We start from the raw sequence: 19202 nt of genomic DNA, 5'->3' as shown, positions 1-19202 counted from the left end.
TATTAAGGAGGCCAGTGATGCCATTAGTCCTGTTGTTGTTGGCCTCCTTGTGGGGTTAACATCCAAGCATTTTTGAGCGTTGGCGAGTAACAATGGAATTTCTTGCTTTGTTGCTACTTCACGCAGGATTTTGCCGAGGGAATAAACATCAATGGCTTTGCTACAATGGGAGCCTTTCAAAACTTCAGGAGCGATGTGAGCAAAGTGAAAAGTGTACGTCTTTGCTGGAGGAAATGCACTGTCACAGGCTTTTCCAAAGTCGATAATGTGGCCATGTTTATCACTAACAAGAACATTGTTTCATTTTAAATCACAATGAAGAAAGCCTTTGGAGTGGATATGCGCAAGAGCATCTGTGATATCATGAGAAATGATCAGCCAGTCTTTTTTTGTTAGTGAACTTTTAAGTTTTTGTAATATTTCATTGGCTTCCTCACAATACAATAGTTTACTAACTGTTACGGATGTATTGTTTTCCCCTTTGAACTCCATGACTAGTGATATAGGCTCCATTTCAACCTGGATGCCTATTATTGCAGGAATTTTTTTGTGCGTGAAAGCCTGCATTATTTGTGCCTCCTTTACCATCTCCTTAGTGTTTTGCATCAGACATTGTTTTTCTACCACCTGTATCTTTAATCTTGTGAATGTTTTTAAAACGCACCTGCCATATGATCCCTGTCCTAGTATTAATTCCTTTTCATTGATTGGGTGAAGCTCAGATGGATCAATTAAATTGACAGTGGGGAATTTCGATGGTCCTGATTTTGTATTCTGGTGTCTAATCTGGAATAAAGAAATAATTATTTTGTCATAAACAAAGAATCAAGATCACCTTGAAAGTGAAGCAAATCAGCTTGGTAAAGATGCACTTGCTAGATTTTGTCATAACAGTTATTGGTGAACTCTATACTCTTCAAATAATAAAGGAGTCAAATCAGTGCCTTCTTCAAGTCTCTCCTTGACTCTCCTGTATCCCAACCGACTCTATGTAGTCTATGCGGCTTCATTTCCCTGGCATTTTCCTGGTATTTATTGATGCCCATGGGTGATAATAAAAATATTTTTATGGTGTAAAATTGAATGTCTTATGAAAGATGCCAGTAGTCTGAAGTGTTAGACCCTTTGTTGCCCTGCCCCCTGAGGGCACTACTGAGAGAGATGCCCAATTGAAGAGGGTAGGGCAAGAAAGGATCCAACAATTCACATTCATAGCTTAATGAAAGGGGACATGCTCAAAGTCCAAAGACTTTTCAATTGAAAGCCATTACCTAGCTGTCTGGCATATTAAAAGAAATGAAGCCATGAAAATATTAGCAAATTGCCCGTTTCTGTATTTATAATCTCTGTATGGTCCTTCATAATGGTTTCTGAGCTGTTCTTTTGTGAAAATATATTAAGAATTTGGCAATTTTGATAAAACAAAAAGGGGGTGTAGTGCATTATGCCTTGATATTCAATAGATTTCGCCATTTCGTCATAAGAAGTGGAATTTTTTGGGCCGCATCCCCCGCCCCACTCCGTATTCTACCCCCCCCCTCCCCCGGCCCCAATAAATGTTTTGACTCCTGCCCCCGGGGAACTTTGTAGACTACACGATAGACTAATCATGTTTACGCATGTCGTTCTCTTACAAACTGCTCTTCTACGATGCCTATTTTCTTCTATATTTGCGCCAAGAGAGCCTTACCTTGTTTTGGTCCAGGGTCCTTTTATTCTGTTCGGCTAATGCTTTCCATTTGCCATAGTAAATTCGCGCCAATTCTTTGGCAGGAGAATACGCATCCCTTTCCTTTTGTGTTCGAATTTTTCTGTTCTCTCTTTCCATAGCGGTCCTTGACAACCATTTTCTTTTGCTTCTTTCGTTTCGCATCCTGCGTTTTTCCTCGATTGAATTTTCTCGAGACTTACGTGGCATGATCCGGCTCTTTCGGAAGCGCGCGGTTTCTCTCGATCTCGCGATTGCCAGCACTGTGGCAGTGCGTGTGCCCGCGTTTCCATACATCGTTATACCAAATTCGAATGGCAGCGGCTTATCGCAAAACAATAAAACGAGAAAAATTAACAGGAAAAGCTTTGTTCGCTTTGAATATCAATGTACAACTAGATCTACGAAGGGTGATGAAAAGTTAAATTATAAGTATTATTTGGTGCAATTTACCTGCAAAATTATTGGCAATTGTAAACCTCCTGGTGTAAAGTTGTAATATAATTTAGACGATGAGAAGTCCAAAGACTACTGCAAAGCTGACACAACGTAATATATTTTAAAACAATATTTCGGCTGGCCAAATAATTTGTATTTTCCACGCGTTCCAATCTCATCGGATCCAATGATAATCACGCTTTCATAAGCGCCGGCATGCCGCAGAATTCTTTAGCTCTGATTTATTTTCTCATTACTTTGCCGACTAGTACGTCAGTGCAGGTAGTTCGGATTTCTTGATTTCGTTCATGTTTCGTTAGAAAGTTTGACAAGTGATGACTTGTCACTGATACGTAACATTCCTCCTAATGAAAACTGAGTCAGTGGAGGTGGTTCGGATTTCCTGATTTCATTCATGTTTTGTTACCAAGTCTGACAAGTGATGACTTGTCACTGATACGTAACATTCCTCCATATGAAAACTGAGTCACGTTTATTACGACTTGATGACATGAAGCGGAAAGCATAGGTGACGAAACCTGGAGCGCAAACAGATACTCCAGAAAAAGCTCTCACAAATCCGTAGAAAAGTTTTCTAAGGATTTATGAGAGACAACGGGAGGTACTTACAGTAAGCGTCTTTTCCGTCCTGTCATAGTTTCCTCCCATTTCCAAACACCTCGAAGTTGGTTAAAAAAACTCAGCTGCGCCTCGTTTTTCCAACCTACCTCTCGGTGTTTGGAAATCGGAGGAAACACTCGTCCTCGTGTTTGATATATTAGGTGCAAGTTTCAGGCAGGGCAGTTGGATTGTTGCCACTGGAATATTTGATAGTTGCCGCTTGATCTAGAGACTCGTGTAACACCGACTCATATGTTCAAGACGAGCGTTTATTTGTGGTTAAGACAGTTCTGAGAAAAATAGTGAGAATCGTGACTGCACCATCAAATGCTAAGGTCGCTTGGTAAAGAAATTGGTTTTAAATTACGATAACCGAAAAATAAGTGATTTTTTTTAATTTCAAAATGATTGATCGGCACCAAAGATATTCCGAAGAAACTCCGAAGTTTTTCCGAATATTTCCGAGGGCACTCTGAAGATTATCGAAGATTACCCGAAAAATCCGTGATTTTTATATTCAACGGTTGTCAAGGCAGTTTTCAAAAAAAATACACAATGTGTTTATAGCATGGCAGTCATTGGACGTATTGAGGTGCACTGGTATCCAAATACATACTCGGATGGTACCAAGTGTTGGAAGTTGGGAAGAGAACAAAGGAGATATTACCATCCAAACATGGCATGCCTGCACAAAAGACACCCATGGTTTCATGACGGCCAATTGCAAGGTCTGATGAGGAGGACGGAGGGAAGCCTGAATCTGACGGAAGGCCTCTTAGTTTTTATTAAGCAGTGCTTTCCTGGGATTTTAATTGAGTGAATGACAGCATTGTAATTGCGTAAAGGACGTACATTTTAATGCCTGTCCAGATCCTAATTAAATGGACAACCTCTATGTTGACATTTATTCTGACATGTAATTTCCTGGTTATTGTATATTTAAACACCTGAACGGTTGCTATGATGATTAGCGTACAAGGGATGGGGGATTTACAAATAATTTTCGGAAAATCTCCGTAATGTCTTCGGTTAATCAATCAATTTGGAAATAAGAAAATCATTTGAATGAAAAAAAATCAAACTTTTCGGATAATTTTCGGGGTGTGTTTGTAAAATCATCGTAGTATCTTCGGAAATATTGGTAAAATCTTCGGAGTATCTTCGGTGCTGACCAATCACTTTGAATAAAAGAAAAATACGGCGTGTCATCGGTGCCGATTAATCACTTTGAACCAAAAAATCACTTAATTTTCGGATAATCTTCGGAGTGCTTTCGGAAATATTCGGAGGAAAAAAATTACTAAAATGAAAAAAACAAACCCTGAAAAATTCCGCCGGAATTCCGGATTCCAGATTTTCCAACTTTCCACTTTGTAGCCAGCCTTTAAGGTGGAGGCAGTGCCTCAGACCACTTTAACAGCATTCATTCTTTTGCATGTCCGTACTTCCTCGGCAAATGTTTCCAAAACCTTCTCCACAGCTTCCAAGGCTTCTCGGTCTCGATCAGCGCAGTGTCGAACGTTTCCTTTTGAACGCAGAGTTCTGCGAGCGAAGAAAAGGCATTAACCACCCCACCTGCAGCACCCAAATCCGCACCAGCTGCAGATACTATGAAAGATGCTCCAGCGGTAAAAAAAGAAAGACCAAATCCTACTGCTGTGAAACCAAAAGCCTGCAATTGAAGCAGCTCTTCCTGCCACTTGCAATTTGCATGACTTGTTATGGACGGTGAGTATAGTAGTTTGTCGGCCAAGACTCGCAAAGTATGAACGGTTGCTTCTCGTTTAGGAATCCAGCCACAAAGTAAGGACTTCACCTTTTCGGCTTGTTGTATAAGTAGCTTGCTTTTATCAGCCATGGTGAAGCTTTTTTTCGCCCCAAGACAAGCTGGTAAATTTACTTCTGGCCCGCAAATGATCCCCGGACCGGAAATGATCGCCAAATTGTACCGCACATGATCCCCAATCACCAATCGCCTCAACATAAATATAGAATGGAATGGACTCAAATTTGGACAGTGGATTTAAACTTTAAACTTAGTACAATTCATTTTTTCTTAATAACACACCAGTCGCTATATTTCAACTATCAAATTTCTTAACTTTAAAAATCATAATGCAGCAGCTCTGAGGAACAGAACAATTTACATATAAACTGGAAAACACATGTATATTTTTTACCTATACCATTACAACGCCTAAAATGTGGACGATTTGTTCGAAACTGCTCATTTTTTCAAATAGGGCTAACAACAGGTAGGGCTAACAATACCCAAAAACTGGAACAGACCATTTTACTCAAATGGGAAAGCTCCCCCAGAGAACATCACAATTTCGCACATATGTAGTAAGTTTTCCCGAAGTAACCCATCCACTCCCATCCCAACCGCAGCGCTTTTGAGAATTCGTCAATCATGGTGGATGCTGCGATCCGTCGACTGCTATCGATTGACGCCCAAGTGGGGTGATTGCAGGGGTATGTTGCCTTCAGGCTAGGTCAGGTGAACATTCTCGATATTCTGGTTGCTGTGGTGTCTAGCTTAGGAGTAGGAGACTTACAATCTATCCGAGTAACCACAGTCACGAAGAAACTGATTTCGACAGCATTGTTTAGGTGTGCCATGAAGCTTAAAGCGACTTCCATAGCCTTCAGCAAAAGGACGCAAAAACAACAGATGCACTCAAAGAATTAAAATTGAAGTATGGAGAAGGGCGAATTACTGAAGATCAAATTTGCCCAAAATGAGGAAATAATTTGCAGGTATAGCTATTCCCAAGGCGTCAATAAGGGAGACAATGCAATGGTCTTCTGGAGGTCTATGCCGACGATATACTTGCTCAAAGTTGCTCGCTCGCTTCTCTGACGATCGCGCTTTGGGCTCTCTGAGCTCGCCTTGTACTATGCCGACGACGGTATGTTTTGTGAAAATTGTTTAAAGAAAGATTGGGAGTCCAATAATTAGCGGAAAAATGAAAACGAGAGACGAAATCAATATATTACTGGATAACATGTTGGACGACCGAGACTAAAAAGTTTTAGATCCGATTAAAAACAAAGGCGACGATAGTGGCCGAGATTTGACTGCTATCTCAAGCGCTTTGACATTTCGAAAAAAAAATTAATAATAACTTGCGAAAGTGTTTACTGACCCGCTCTTTAATTTTTTTGCGCTTGCATTCAGTATTAAAATTTTCGTCTCCTCTTGCTCTTATTAGATCTTGAGTTTCAAAGCTGTATCGAAAAAAAAAATACAGTTTCAATGGACTTTTGTTTAATGTCAGGGAGAACTTGTTAGTAAAAGATCTGTTTCCGATTAATTATTTTTGATTTTCACTTTTAAAATTTATTTCGTATTGTTAGCCCTATTTGAAAAATAAGGAGTTTCGTACAATTCGTCCATATTTTAGGCGTTGTATAAATAAAAAATAGAAATGTATGTTCCAGTTTATCGATAAATTGTTATGTTACACTGAGCTGCAATACTATAATTTTAAAGTTGTGAAATTTGATAGTTAAAGAATAGCGACTGTTCTGCTATTTTAAAATGAAATTCACTGTCCAAATTTGAGTCCATTACATTCTATATTTATAGTAAGGCGATCGAGGATAATTTGCGGTTCAATTTGGGGATCATTTACGGGTACAGCTCTACGCACAATCATTTCGTGGAAATCAGCCTCGTTTGTGATCAATATTCTCATTGGCCAGGAGCCAATACCGTCTCGTCGGTATTCGTCCCAGTTTAATAATACTGATATTTTGCGTAAAGCTTCCAGCTGTCATATTTTAGTTATGACTTTTTGGCGCGTGCAGTCAGTTCAATGGAAGGATTGTAGCCACTGGAATATTTGATTGTTGCAGATTGGATTTTCAAGATCAATTTGTCGCTATAATCTTCGTTAATATTTCCCTTACCGTATTCAGGAAAAGTCGATCGATGAGAAGTACCAAAATCGTCTCCTTGGCCAAATTCACTTGACGGACTTATGAAATCAAGATTGCTATACTTAACATCTTTAGAACATAAAAATAGAGTCAAAGTCTTTGTTGTTTTACATTGTAACAAGTTCTTTTAGCATCATAGATTTTTTTCTCGGTTCAAGCTTAATTTCAACGCAGTTCATTTGAAATTTCTGAATATGCTTGTTTAGACTGATTGTACAAGCTTGTACAACTCGTCTTTGGGCTTTTTGTACTAAGTATTTAATTTTTAATCAGATTTGGCGCTTCAGTTTTGGAGCAAACATACAAATTGATAATGAGGAACACCTGATCCTGTTGACTGAAGGTCCGTCCATTCAACCCTCAAGCTAACACCGCGGAAACGACAACACAGACAGAGTTCAATAATAACATTGATTGATTTACATAACAGAACTTGAATACAAAAACTGAAGTGCCCGTTTAAATGTTTACCGAGGTATTATAATTTTTTTTTTCGCTATAGTCTACTTGAAACTTACAAAGGCGAACTTAAAAATACCCAACACAGTCCAATTGCCATTAGCATTTTCTTGGAAAGGAGGGTACACTGAGGAAGGCATGTAATCTAATCCAACCCAATCTAAATATCTCTTAACTCTGAATTTCCGAAAGGCAAATGGCGCTTTACTGATTTATACATGAGTAAGATAAACGATAAAAATAAAGAAAAATATAGAAGCGATTTTGTTGAAAAAGAACTGAAAAATCTAAATGAAAGACAAGTCTCAGTTCAAAATGTAACCTTGAATGCGTCGCACCGAATTGATGACTAATCTCAGTTATTTGACTGTATGTCCTCATGGGTATGTCCTTATTTGCTTTCTTTAACATATGTTTTCCAATGGATTGGAATCCTGGGCCGTTGCCATTGAGACCAAATCATCGATTTCACGAATAAGCTCGTTCTTGTCGTGCATATCCTTTTCCAATTGATCAGCAAGCTCTCGCAGCTTCTTCACTACTTCCGGCTCTTTGTCGTTCTTGCCTTTCCGAGCTGCATGAATTTCCTTTGCGTTGGTTACCAATGAGTAGATGTCGAGAGGCAACGTAACAACACTGAATACGAAACCACCAATGTGTGCGACTTTGCCGGCTACACCGAGACCGCGAAACAAAGCTTCACCGCCCTCACTGGCAGCTGTCGCTGCAACCCTCTTGCCGACTTTGTAGCTAGCCTCCGCACAGCCCTTTACGATGTTAGCAGCGCCGAAAACCGCTTTGGCACTATTCTTTATTGTGCATTTCTTTACTTCGTTGGAAAATTTTCCCCAAAGCTTCCCAATTTCTTCCGTGGCTTTTCGGTCTTCATCGATGATCTTCTGCGCAGTGTCCAACTTTCCCCTTTGGATGCCGATTTCTGTGATCGAAGAACCGGCATTTGTCACTCCCCCTGCAGCACCCATCCCCGCACCAACTGCAGCAAGTACAATGGAGGAAATTATGAGAGATGCGCAGATCCTACCGCCATGACGCCAACGCCCACAATTGAAGTAGAACTTCCTGCCACTTGAGCGATGCACACGTTGTTATGGTGGGTGAGTAGTTCGTCGGCCAAGACTCGCAAAGTATGAACGGTTACTTTTCTCTTTGGAGTCCAACCACGAAGTAACAACTTTATCTTTTCGGCTTGTTGTAATAGCTTACTTTCATCTGCCATAGTGAAGCTATTTCTCCGCCCTATGACACACAAGCTGGGAAATTTACTTCTGCGATTTCAGTGCTTCGTCTAGACCGACAAAATTTCGTGGAAATCAGCCTCGTTTGTGATACAGATTTTTATTGGCCAGGAGCCGGCTATGGTAATAGTTCTGAAAACTAATACGTCGGTATTTTTATTTTTTATTTATCGACTTACTCAGTGCTTTGCATAAAGCTTCTGGCTGTCATATTTTGGACGGAATTTCGTGGTTATGATCTTTTGGTGCATGTTTCAGTCAGGGCAGTTGGTATGCAGCCACTAGAATTTTCAATAGTTGCCGGTTGTTCTAGAGATTTGTATAAGACTGATTGGGCGCTTCCATAGGACGTTTTTTTTTTTTTCTACATAGACACACAAAACTGAAAACGAATTCGTGGCGATGACAGTTTTGAGAAAAAAAAGCGAGAATCGTTACTGCACCATCGGATGCCAAGATCGCTTGGTAATGAAAGTGGTTTTAAATTACGATACTTTGGAGGAAAAGCACTATCAGGAATTAATCCACCGTCCGGAAAAAAACATAACGGCTGTACATTTTACCACAATATCTACCCTGCAAAACTAACACAGCCTATAGGCACAGAGAAAGCCTTTTTATTTTATTATTATTATTATGATGATGATGATGATGATGATGATGATGATGATGATGATGATGATGATTATCAATTTTTTTTTTTTGGCGAAATTGTTCCTTGTAGTAACAACATTGTGTATCTTAAGGTTGGAAATTTTTAGAACTTTTCTGTGCGTTTTTATGGATTTCGGACGATAAGAATTATTGGTAAATGTACCAATCACCATCTTTTTCGGTAGGATGGATTAGATTTACTCCTGGCACTATGAAGGGAAAGTCTTGGCAAAAATGACCGATTTTTGCAAGCTGCAATCAGGAGTCGATGACCCGTGGGCTCCTGTTACAATCCACTTCGATCCATAATTGGCTTTCGCGCCCAAAGAACAGTACTGCCAAATTGTTTCAGTGCACTAGCATAGTAACTTTTTGCTAAACGGGACTTTAATCTTTTGGCTTTTCAAAGTCTTCAACATAGTCGCTAAATTTCCCGTACGGAGCCTGTTTGTATTGCGTGACCAAAACAAAATTAGTGGCGTTGCATGCGCATGCATAATTTGATATACGTCATGCAATTTTTCACCAACCTCAAACCAACCTTGTAGCTTTTAGCTTTTATTGGATTTTTAAAGAGTTTTCGGTTGAAAATGCCTGCCAATAAGACTGCCTTGGTTGTAGACAATGGGTCCGACACAATCAAAGCTGGATTTGCGAAGGAAGAGGCTCCCCATTCAGTATTTTTCACCGTTCTCGGTCAAACAAAGCAATCAAAACAACTGGAGGTTTTGGATCGACCAGATCCGCACATCGGAGACGAAGCTAAGGCGAAGAAAGATGTTCTTGATCTCACATATCCCATCAAGAACTCAATAATAACCGACTTTGAGGCTATGGAGGAGGTAAGACGAATTCAAAATATGTATATGTGTATAATATTTTGGGAAGAAATTCTGATCGTCTTAGATTTCGTCAATAAAAATCCTTTAAGCCTAGATATGACAAAAATTTAGCCTACTGATTCCACTTCTAGCCGTTAATTGACGACGAAACTTTGGAACAGTGTTATATAGTGAGTCGACGTTTGGCCGTTAGTTAACGCCGAAACTTATTTGTATAATATTTATGCAAAGTAGTTTTGTGGCGAAAATAGGTTTTCATCTATAGAGAAAATTAGCCTTTCTAAAAACACTGTATCTGACCCCCACATGCGAAATCTGACCACTGAAAATATATAAAATTGAATTCCAGAACTTGATTTCATTTGAATATTATGTTCATATCTTGTGGAAGACATTGAAGAGCTGAACTCCTCGGCGAAATTTACATGTTCGCTTGACGGACGAATGCAATCGAGATTGCTAGACAGTCAGCGTGAATAACAAATTTTACACAGTATTTATGCGTAGCATCTTTAAAGCATAAATATAGAGTCAAAGTCTTTGCTGATTTAACACGTCCTCTTAGCGTCGTCGATTTTTTCCTCGGTTTATACAAGCTTAATTTTAACATTTCATTTGAATTTGTGAATATGCTTGTTTTAATGATTTTACAACTCGTCTTTGGTTTATTGTACTGAATATTTTAATCACAGATTTGGCGCTACACTTTTGGAGCAAAGCTACAAGTTGATCCTAAGGAACACCCGATTCTGTTGACTGAGGGTCCATTCAACCCGCAAGCTAACAGGGAAAAGACAACGCAGGTCAGGAGCGTTCATTCTGAGTTCATAGTTTTTCCAGATACGTGATAGTCTATAATTCTGTACTCATGGGTTGATGCAACGTCACGCTAGTACATTTTCGACCCCAGACCCTTTGGCTTGACTGCATAAGCCAGTCCTGGGTAACAGGAAGGAAAACTCCACACATTTGCATAAGTTAAAATCTCAGACAAATTGCGACTAAACTCATGGCCAGAGATGAGCCTTCGGATTGGGGGCTGCAAGCTGAGGAGATATGTATCATGTAGCATCCCGCTTGGTGCTCGGAGGTAACCATGACAAGTCAGTCCGATGGTGAAAACTGAACAGATGTTTTGGATCAGCAAGGGTTTCCGGAGAGCTAACGGCACCTCGGAAATGCGGAAGACAGGATTCCATCCGTTTAATTTTCTGCGACTTAAATATTGAGCCAAAATCGGAACAGATCAAACAATAGCCCAATAGCCCTTCAGATTAAAGAAACTAAAACGATCTGGGAAACCGGGAAATGGCATTTTGGTCGGTCGGTTGGTGAGGATTTTATGTTTTTCTGTCGTAACAACATCCAACAACGTCAACTCTATCTGCTGTTATTATTTTCGTGTATCAGAATAAATGCTATTATTTATCACCTTTGTATATACATTTTGTTTTTGTTTAGATTATGTTCGAGACCTTCCACACACCCGCCATGTACTTAGCCCTGGCGCCAGTGCTGGCTCTGTACGCCTCGGGTCGTAAAAGTGGCACAATCCTAGAAAGTGGTTATGGTGTTAGTCATGCAGTTCCTATCTTCGATGGCTTTGCTATTCCCAAGAACATCCTTCGTCTTGACTTTGCTGGCGAGTATCTCACAAATTACCTTAAAACGTGCCTTGTTGAACGGGATAGCTCCACTGGCACAGTCGCTCACGAAATCGTGCGTGACATCAAGGAAAAGCTGTGCTACGTTGCCCTGGACTTCGACAAGGAATTGAGTGCAGCTGCTTCCAGTTCCAGCTTGGACAAGAGCTACGAGCTTCCTGACGGTCGGGTCATCACCATTGGCAAGGAGCGCTTCAGATGCCCTGAAGCGCTCTTCCAGCCTCCATCTGCTGAAACCGGTTTTACCAGTATCCATCAGCTGACTTACAATTCCATCATGAAGTGTGACGAAGGCGTCCAAAAAGAGTTGTTCGCCAACATCGTGATGGCTGGCGGCTCCACCATGTTCTCAGGAATTTCTCAAAGAATGCAGAAGGAAGTCACTGCCTTGGCTCCACCTACAATGAAGATCAAGGTAATTGCTCCTCCCGAGCCTAAATACACCGCTTTGATTGGAGGATCCATCTTGGCATCCTTGGCCGACTTCCAACCCATGTGGATCACCAAGCAGGAGTATGACGAAGCTGGTCCTGTGATCGTCCAGCGCAAGTGTGTTTAATCAAAACTTGGAGGTTCCTATAAATTATACTTGAAATTGGCATTTAGGTGTCTGGCATCTTCTATTACACGTACTTCTGTATTTGCAATCAGGAGGCCTTTGAATATTGCCGCATTTTTCCTATTTCAAAGATTTCGGGAATTTGATTCCTTCTTTGATGTGTTACCACATCAAAGCAGTGTAACTTTGATTCATTGAAGAAGACAAAGAAACGACTTTCGAGGGAATAATGATGAGAAATGAGAAGAAATGTTTATTATCAAACTTGAGTGACTCCTGCAAAACTAGAATTAATCATCGATCATATCTAAAAAAAAACAAACTCTTTTTTGATCTTTGTTGCGGAATATGTTATCCTGAAACTTTCTTATTACCACGAGTGTGGAAATCCAAATTTTACATCCAATCCATTTTACATCAAGGTTTATTCACGATATTTAGGCCAGGTGCAGACGCCGTACTTCACATGAGCCGAATCGAATTCAATTAATTAAGTTCATGTGAAGCACGGCGTCTGAATCAATTCAGAACGGTCGATTTCATTCGGATCAGCTCGGCCCTTTCTCCTCTGCAGAGGCTCCATCAGTGGTGAAACGGGGAAAATAAAAAAACCAGGGACGCGCGGGGGACGACGGGAAGGGAGAAAAGGCGGGAGCTTCTTCCCTTCTTCCTTCCCAGCGTTCCCCGCGCCCTTTCCTTTTCCTTCTCCCCAACCGGTTGAGAAAAGATAACATCGGCCTAAGGGAGGTGACGTCATCGGGTTATTCTTCGGAGCAGCTACGATCCGAGATCCGATTATACCGGAAATTGACCTGCATTCACTCTCTTTTAGTAGTAATGGCGGACGACGTCGGTGAAATAAAGACTTCGAACGTTTGTTAGGATTCGTTATGGTAGAATACAGAGTTCTTTCTACTTTCGTTTCTCGGCGTCTGAACACTGATCTCAAGGATCTTACGCTCGATTTGTGGAAGAAACGTGGAACTATGAAAACAGTCAAGATTTGCTCAAGTAACATCGGCCTAGGGAGGATAACATCGGCCTAAGGGAGGTTAACATCGACCTACGGGAGGTAAACATCCTCCCTAAGGGAGGTACGTTTTAGAGCACCACGTTTGTATCGTATGTGTTATACTGGCACAATCGTACACATGGAAAGCTTATTTGCAAGCATTAAAGTTTACAATCTTGCAGGGGCTTTTCTAATCGTTGACCTGAGTGTCATTTCAAACTCATAACATCCACCTACAGGAGGTTAACATCTACCTAAGGGAGGTAGAGTAGCCTACAGTGTACATTTTATAGTTTATGTTTTATAATAGTCAATTCATATGCATATAAGCTTACACTCTAACAGGGAAACTTGGGATCATAAGGAGCTTTTCTATCATTGACTTGAATTTCATAATTTTCATTTTTACCAACTCATAAACATAACATCCACCTACAGGAGGTAAACATCTACCTAAGGGAGGTTATGGTATTATAATAAGGAAGGATGGACTTGAAGAAAGCTTACGAATCTTAAGGGGCTTTTGCACTTCGTGTACATGCCGTTTTAGAATAAATTTATTTGTAAAGAATTATTATTATTATTATCATCATCATCAGCATCATCATCATCACCATCATCATCATCATCATCATCATCATTATCAAGAAAGGGGAGCAATATGCCAAAACCATGTCATGCATCAGAAGCCGAATTTCATTCGCACTGTTAAGATCTGCACTCGTGTGTCTTAGAGGTTCTAGGACATTACGAAGAATTCAATGTGACATTAAGAACGGGGACATTGACATTGAAACTGCAGAGGGGGCCATTTGAGAGATGAATATTTTGTTTATGTTTTTTTCTTTTCTTTTTATCAAGTGGAACTGCTTTTAAAATGCCGAAATTCATTTTTTTAAAAACTTCATGACATTTGTTTTTTTTTTTTCTTTTTCTTTACAAATACATTATGCTTGAAAGTAGTCTCAGTTTCTTTTTTTTTTGCAATCGAATATTTGAAAAAAATTATTATTGAAATTTTGCTTGAAAATATTATCTTTTTTTAATCGAAATGAATTGTAAATTGGTTTTTAATAGCTCTTTTTATATACTTTTAATTTGTAAAATAATTTAATATTATTAAATTATTATTATTATTATTATTATTATTATTTGAAAAGCCTTTTAATCTCACTAGAATGAGATTAATGAGAGTTTTTTCATTCTTTTATTTACACTCATAACATGGAATATGATACACAATATTCCTACTAAACTATTTACAAGAGTTAATGTGTTAAAGGCTAGGAAGCCTATATAGAAGCCTGGGGCTTATTAACTATAGGCTTCCTGGAACTATAGGATAAACCATAGAAGTTAATGGTACTGAATGAAAATTCCAATTAATTTTTTTTAAAAGAAGAAAAAAAAGAAAGAAAGAAAAAAAGAAAAGGTGTGTAGCTCAACAAAGAGTCAATTTAACTAACAAACAAACTGATACTTTCACTGTTTTGAATTTCACGACTAAGCGAGTTGAAAAACGTAGGACCTTGAAACCGAATTGAGAATTTTCGAAGATTAGTTCGACAATAAGGTATATAGAAAAGGTTGGAATTTCTTGAATTATAAGAATGTATCTGGCTTGCAAGAGTAAACATATCACGAGAATAATTTGGAAGTAAGCTTCTTTTAAAAAGATACATAAATTTACCTATGTGGTATAAATAAATGTCAGAGAATTTTAAAATCTCCTGTTCTTTAAAAAGAACACCAGTATGAGCATCAAAAGAAACTTAAGATATTATTCTGATTATCTTCTTTTGCAGAACAATAATCCGATTTAAATTAGACTGATATGTCGATCCCCACACAGAAACACATTAAATTAAGTAAGGGTAAACTAGACTATAGTACAAGGAGCGTAAGGAGCTTTTGGGAAGGCGAAAACTAGACTTAAAAATAATACCTATTGATTTTGAATTTCTAGAAACACCAAGAATGTGAGGCTTCAATGACAAATGCTCATCGAGGATAACACCTAAAAATACTGTCTCTTTCACACGTTCAATTGCATTGTTGTCAATTTGAATAGGTATATCAAGTGTTTTCCTCCTTTGGGGTGGTCTAAAACCCATAAAATTTGATTTTTTTAAGTTAATGGACAGCTTGATTGCTCGACACCATTGTTAAGCATTTCAGAATTCAAGATTCCAGGAAGCAAGTTAAAATCTTTGTGGGAGAAAAATATTTTGTATCATCTGCAAAAAGAATAAAATCCATGACCTTTGACATGTTACACAGATCATTTATATAGAGTAGAAAGAGTAGGGGACCTAGTATAGAACCCTGAGGCACTCCGCACTTAATTTCCCAAGACTCCGAACTGACACCTTTAAATTCCACATATTGTTGTCCAGCTTTCGAACCCTCTAAGTGAAGTGCCACGAACACCATAATGCTCTAATTTTGAAATCAAAATGTTATGATCAACAGTGTCAAAGGCCTTGGACAAGTCTATAAAAATACCAACTGTGCATTCCTTATTGTCAATGACGGAAGAGATTTTGTCATATAAACAAGCAAGAGCATAAGCACTAGCGGTGGAGTAATGCTTGCGAAAACCATTATTACTGATTGTCAGAGAGAATGTTATGATTATTAAGAAACCTTAAAAGACAATTGCACATTACTCTCTCATTGCTTACTACGGTACATTAACAATATTGGTTTTATTTTATTTCTTTTCAGAATATGCAATACTTAAACTGCACAGACCGCTGAAGAAACAGCTACTTCAAAGACACTTATGACTCATTAATTCCACAAAAGACATTGTGTACTCAATTCATACGCATAGAAGCTTACTCTTCAGCAGGGAAACTTCGGATCATAAGGAGCTTTTTTATCATTGACTTGAATTTCATTCTATTTTTACCAAGTGATAACAATTCCACCTACGTATACAGGAGGTAAACATCTACCTGAGGGAGGTTATGATGTTTATAGCACCATGCAAGTATGTATTATAATAGGGAAGAATTGACTTGAAGAAAGCTTATGAATCTTAAGGGGCTTTTGCACTTCGTGCACAAGGCCCTCAAATTTGGAATGACAACCCTCTTGATTTAGGTAATTCGCTTCCTATCTCGAATTGTAGACAAAAACTTAGAGATTACTTCCAATCAAATTGTGAATTCATGTCCTTTTGAGCTCTTGTATACAGGGCTTAGCTTAATTGAATATATTTTATTTGTTATTTAATTTTTTTTCTTTTAAGTTATTATTATTACTATTATTATTATTATTATTATTACCACTATTATTAACATTAATATTTATCTATTCTATTTATTTATTTATTTATTTGTAAACTGTAAAGTAATTGCACCATTGTGACCAATCTCCTGTATGAATTGTGCCATATAAGCCCCCGGCTTCAGCATCTCAATATCGATTTATTACTTATTACGATGCACTCTCTTGTACTATTATTATGAATAAAGAGCATTACATATTATATTGTCTCAGTTGTTCAATAATTATTGTTTCCAATCAAATTGTGAATTCATGTCCTTTTGAGCTCTCGTATACAGGGCTTACTCTTAATTTAATATTTTATTTGTTATTTAATTTTTTTTCTTTTAAGTTATTATTATTACTATTATTATTATTATTATTATTATTATTACCACTATTATTAACATTAATATTTATCTATTCTATTTATTTATTTATTTATTTATTTATTTATCATTTATTTGTAAACTGTAAAGTAATTGCACCATTGTGACCAATCTCCTGTATGAATTGTGCCATATAAGCCCCCGGCTTCAGCATCTCAATATCGATTTATTACTTATTACCATGAACTCTCTTGTACTATTATTATGAATAAAGAGCATTATATATTATATTGTCTCAGTTGTTTAATAATTATTGTTTTCAAACAGAAGAGAAAAAAAAGAGAAAAGTCCAAATTCTCCCTATGCCAAAGGTGCAGTGTAAATTCAGTTCAATTTCTCTACCCCAGCCAAATTCTATTCCCAGGCATGGTACATGTTTAAATGCCATGTGGGGGGGGGGGGGGGGGGAGGGGGGGAAGGCATTTATTTTTCGTTCAAATTTGACTTGTTCTCCAACTCATGACAAAGTTCCACCTGTATTTAGAAGCATGGAGCTTACTTGAAAGCAAATGACACGTCATGAGCTTAAAACATGAAAATGAAAACATTTAGGGGTGGTCATTTGGATCTTTTGAAAAGCACACTCAAAGGTTCATGGCATGGCTCAATTTCATTTTGACCTTTACTTGAGGTACAGATTTGTTGACTTACAAAATAATAGCTCTTTATGTCATATTTTTTTGACTCAATAGCCATAAAGGTTAGCAACCAGAACTGTAATTGAATATGGATATTTGAAAGATACATCTCAATATCAGGTGAAAGATTAAGTAGAAGAAAGACCCTCAGTTATTTTTTTGGGATTTCCTTTCACAACTGCTTAAGGACGGTGCCTAATAATAGCGAAGTATTTTTGCACAGTTTATCACTATAAGGGAAGAACAGATCTTTGTAGCGGGTATTGAAATCCAAAAAGGAAATTGGGGGTAACCACACATTTTTTAAAGATAACTAAGCAACAATTATTCTAAAAAGCAGTAAAATACAAAGCAATGCATGGCACTTTTTTCCAAATTGAAGCTTTATTATCTCTGAAAAATGCATGGTTTCCCCCCAATTTTGGATACCAAAATCACTTGCTAAGTTCTCCTTTCTCCGCATAGTTTTGTAATAGTTGGCACCACCCATAGGAAACCCGAGTATCTCCAGATGCGCAGAATGTATGCGCAGTAACAATAGTAGGCACCGTCCTTAAGTTGTAGAAACGACTAAGAATCTTTCTTCCAATCAAACATTACTAATGTTGGTCATTTTGTATCTTTGCACTCTAAGTGGTACATATATACCAATCTACTCAATTTCCTGCCAGAGAGGAACAATATTATGACCATTTGCATCCAATCCATCATTATATGGGAGATCTTCCGTCAATTAACCCTACAAACTTGAATATCAAATTTTACATAATTTTGCTACATGACGAGAGGTCAAGCTTGACAATAACAGTTCAACAACATCTGTTGTACACAATGTCTTTTGAGGAATTAATGAGTCATAGGTGTCTTTCAAGTAGCACTTTCTTCAGCGGTCTGGACAGTTTAAGTATTGCATTCTGAAAAGAAATAAAATAAAAGCAATATTGTTAATGTACCGTAGTAAGCAGTCAAACAGTCAAACTTCTTGTAACTGATCACAAATTAAATTAAAATAAATTCTGATATATTAAGGGTTATATTTTTAAAAATGATCTATCATTTCAACAGTCATAAACAGTCACTTCTAGCAAAATTTAATGTGGAAATTACAGGTTGATGGGGTCAACCAAGAAAAAATGACAACAACAACAAGAAAACAATTGCCTTTAATCATCATAACAAGCTATTATGCTATTTTAATGCACCTGCAATTTTTCTATTTAAACCCATAACAACTCTCACAGCAAATCTTTATGGCTGTAAAAGTGTTTCATTAGATGAATATAAATGGCCCAGTGTAGGTCAGTGTGTTGCCAAAAAATAATATTGATAATAATATATCATATTCCATGTTCTGAGTGTAAATAAAAAAATGAGAAAATTCTCATTAATCTCATTCTAGTGAGATTAAATGGCTTTTCAAATAATAACTAGAAATACGTGACTCGCAAAACCTCACGAAGCTGGGGCTGGATGGAAAGCCCTCTTTACTCGTATTGTAGCATCAAATGAGGAGATTAAAAGGTTTCTGAACATAGCAACTATTTTGATGAGCATGGTCTTTTCGTAGTTCCACAGGCTAGTTTGCGGTTAAAAATCTATTTCTGACGCGATGAAATGTTCAACGGGCGTGCAGCGCTGTCGTGTTCGATGAATTTATTTCCCACGGAAAATTATTTTACCACGGCCACCAAACGTGTAATTTCTTCAATGCAATCTTTCACAAAAAAGATTTCTGGAAGAAAGG

The 19202-nt window shown here is 38.0% G+C and overlaps 1 protein-coding gene and 1 long non-coding RNA gene across 2 annotated transcripts in view; one reads left to right on the top strand and one right to left on the bottom strand.

Annotated features, from left to right (window-relative positions):
• The first annotated feature begins 9589 nt into the window (after positions 1-9589).
• LOC146464963 (actin, cytoplasmic-like) lies at positions 9590-12540 on the top strand. Its single transcript, XM_085129060.1, has 3 exons — positions 9590-9923; positions 10616-10726; positions 11385-12540. The coding sequence occupies exons 1-3, from the start codon at positions 9672-9674 to the stop codon at positions 12144-12146; spliced, it is 1125 nt and encodes a 374-aa protein (XP_084985186.1). The 5' UTR covers positions 9590-9671; the 3' UTR covers positions 12147-12540.
• A 5399-nt stretch (positions 12541-17939) lies between these two features.
• LOC146464958 (uncharacterized) overlaps positions 17940-19202 on the bottom strand; it is a 40322-nt gene continuing 39059 nt past the window's right edge. The window contains exon 3 of the long non-coding RNA XR_014868388.1: positions 17940-18372. This is a non-coding gene — a long non-coding RNA (uncharacterized LOC146464958). The remainder of the gene's footprint in view (positions 18373-19202) is intronic.

Source organism: Pavona decussata, unplaced genomic scaffold (assembly GCF_977016875.1).
Source record: "Pavona decussata unplaced genomic scaffold, jaPavDecu1.1 SCAFFOLD_158, whole genome shotgun sequence".
In the NCBI taxonomy this organism is placed as follows: domain Eukaryota; kingdom Metazoa; phylum Cnidaria; class Anthozoa; order Scleractinia; family Agariciidae; genus Pavona; species Pavona decussata.
This window is presented reverse-complemented; position numbering and strand designations above follow the sequence as displayed.

Bases quoted from the DNA above. Each gene is read 5' to 3' on its own strand.
- LOC146464963 (XM_085129060.1), top strand. From the start codon at position 9,672: ATGCCTGCCAATAAGACTGCCTTGGTTGTAGACAATGGGTCCGACACA. The intron at 9,924-10,615 runs GTAAGACGAATT...TTTTAATCACAG, and splicing joins ACTTTGAGGCTATGGAGGAG to ATTTGGCGCTACACTTTTGG. The intron at 10,727-11,384 runs GTCAGGAGCGTT...GTTTTTGTTTAG, and splicing joins ACAGGGAAAAGACAACGCAG to ATTATGTTCGAGACCTTCCA.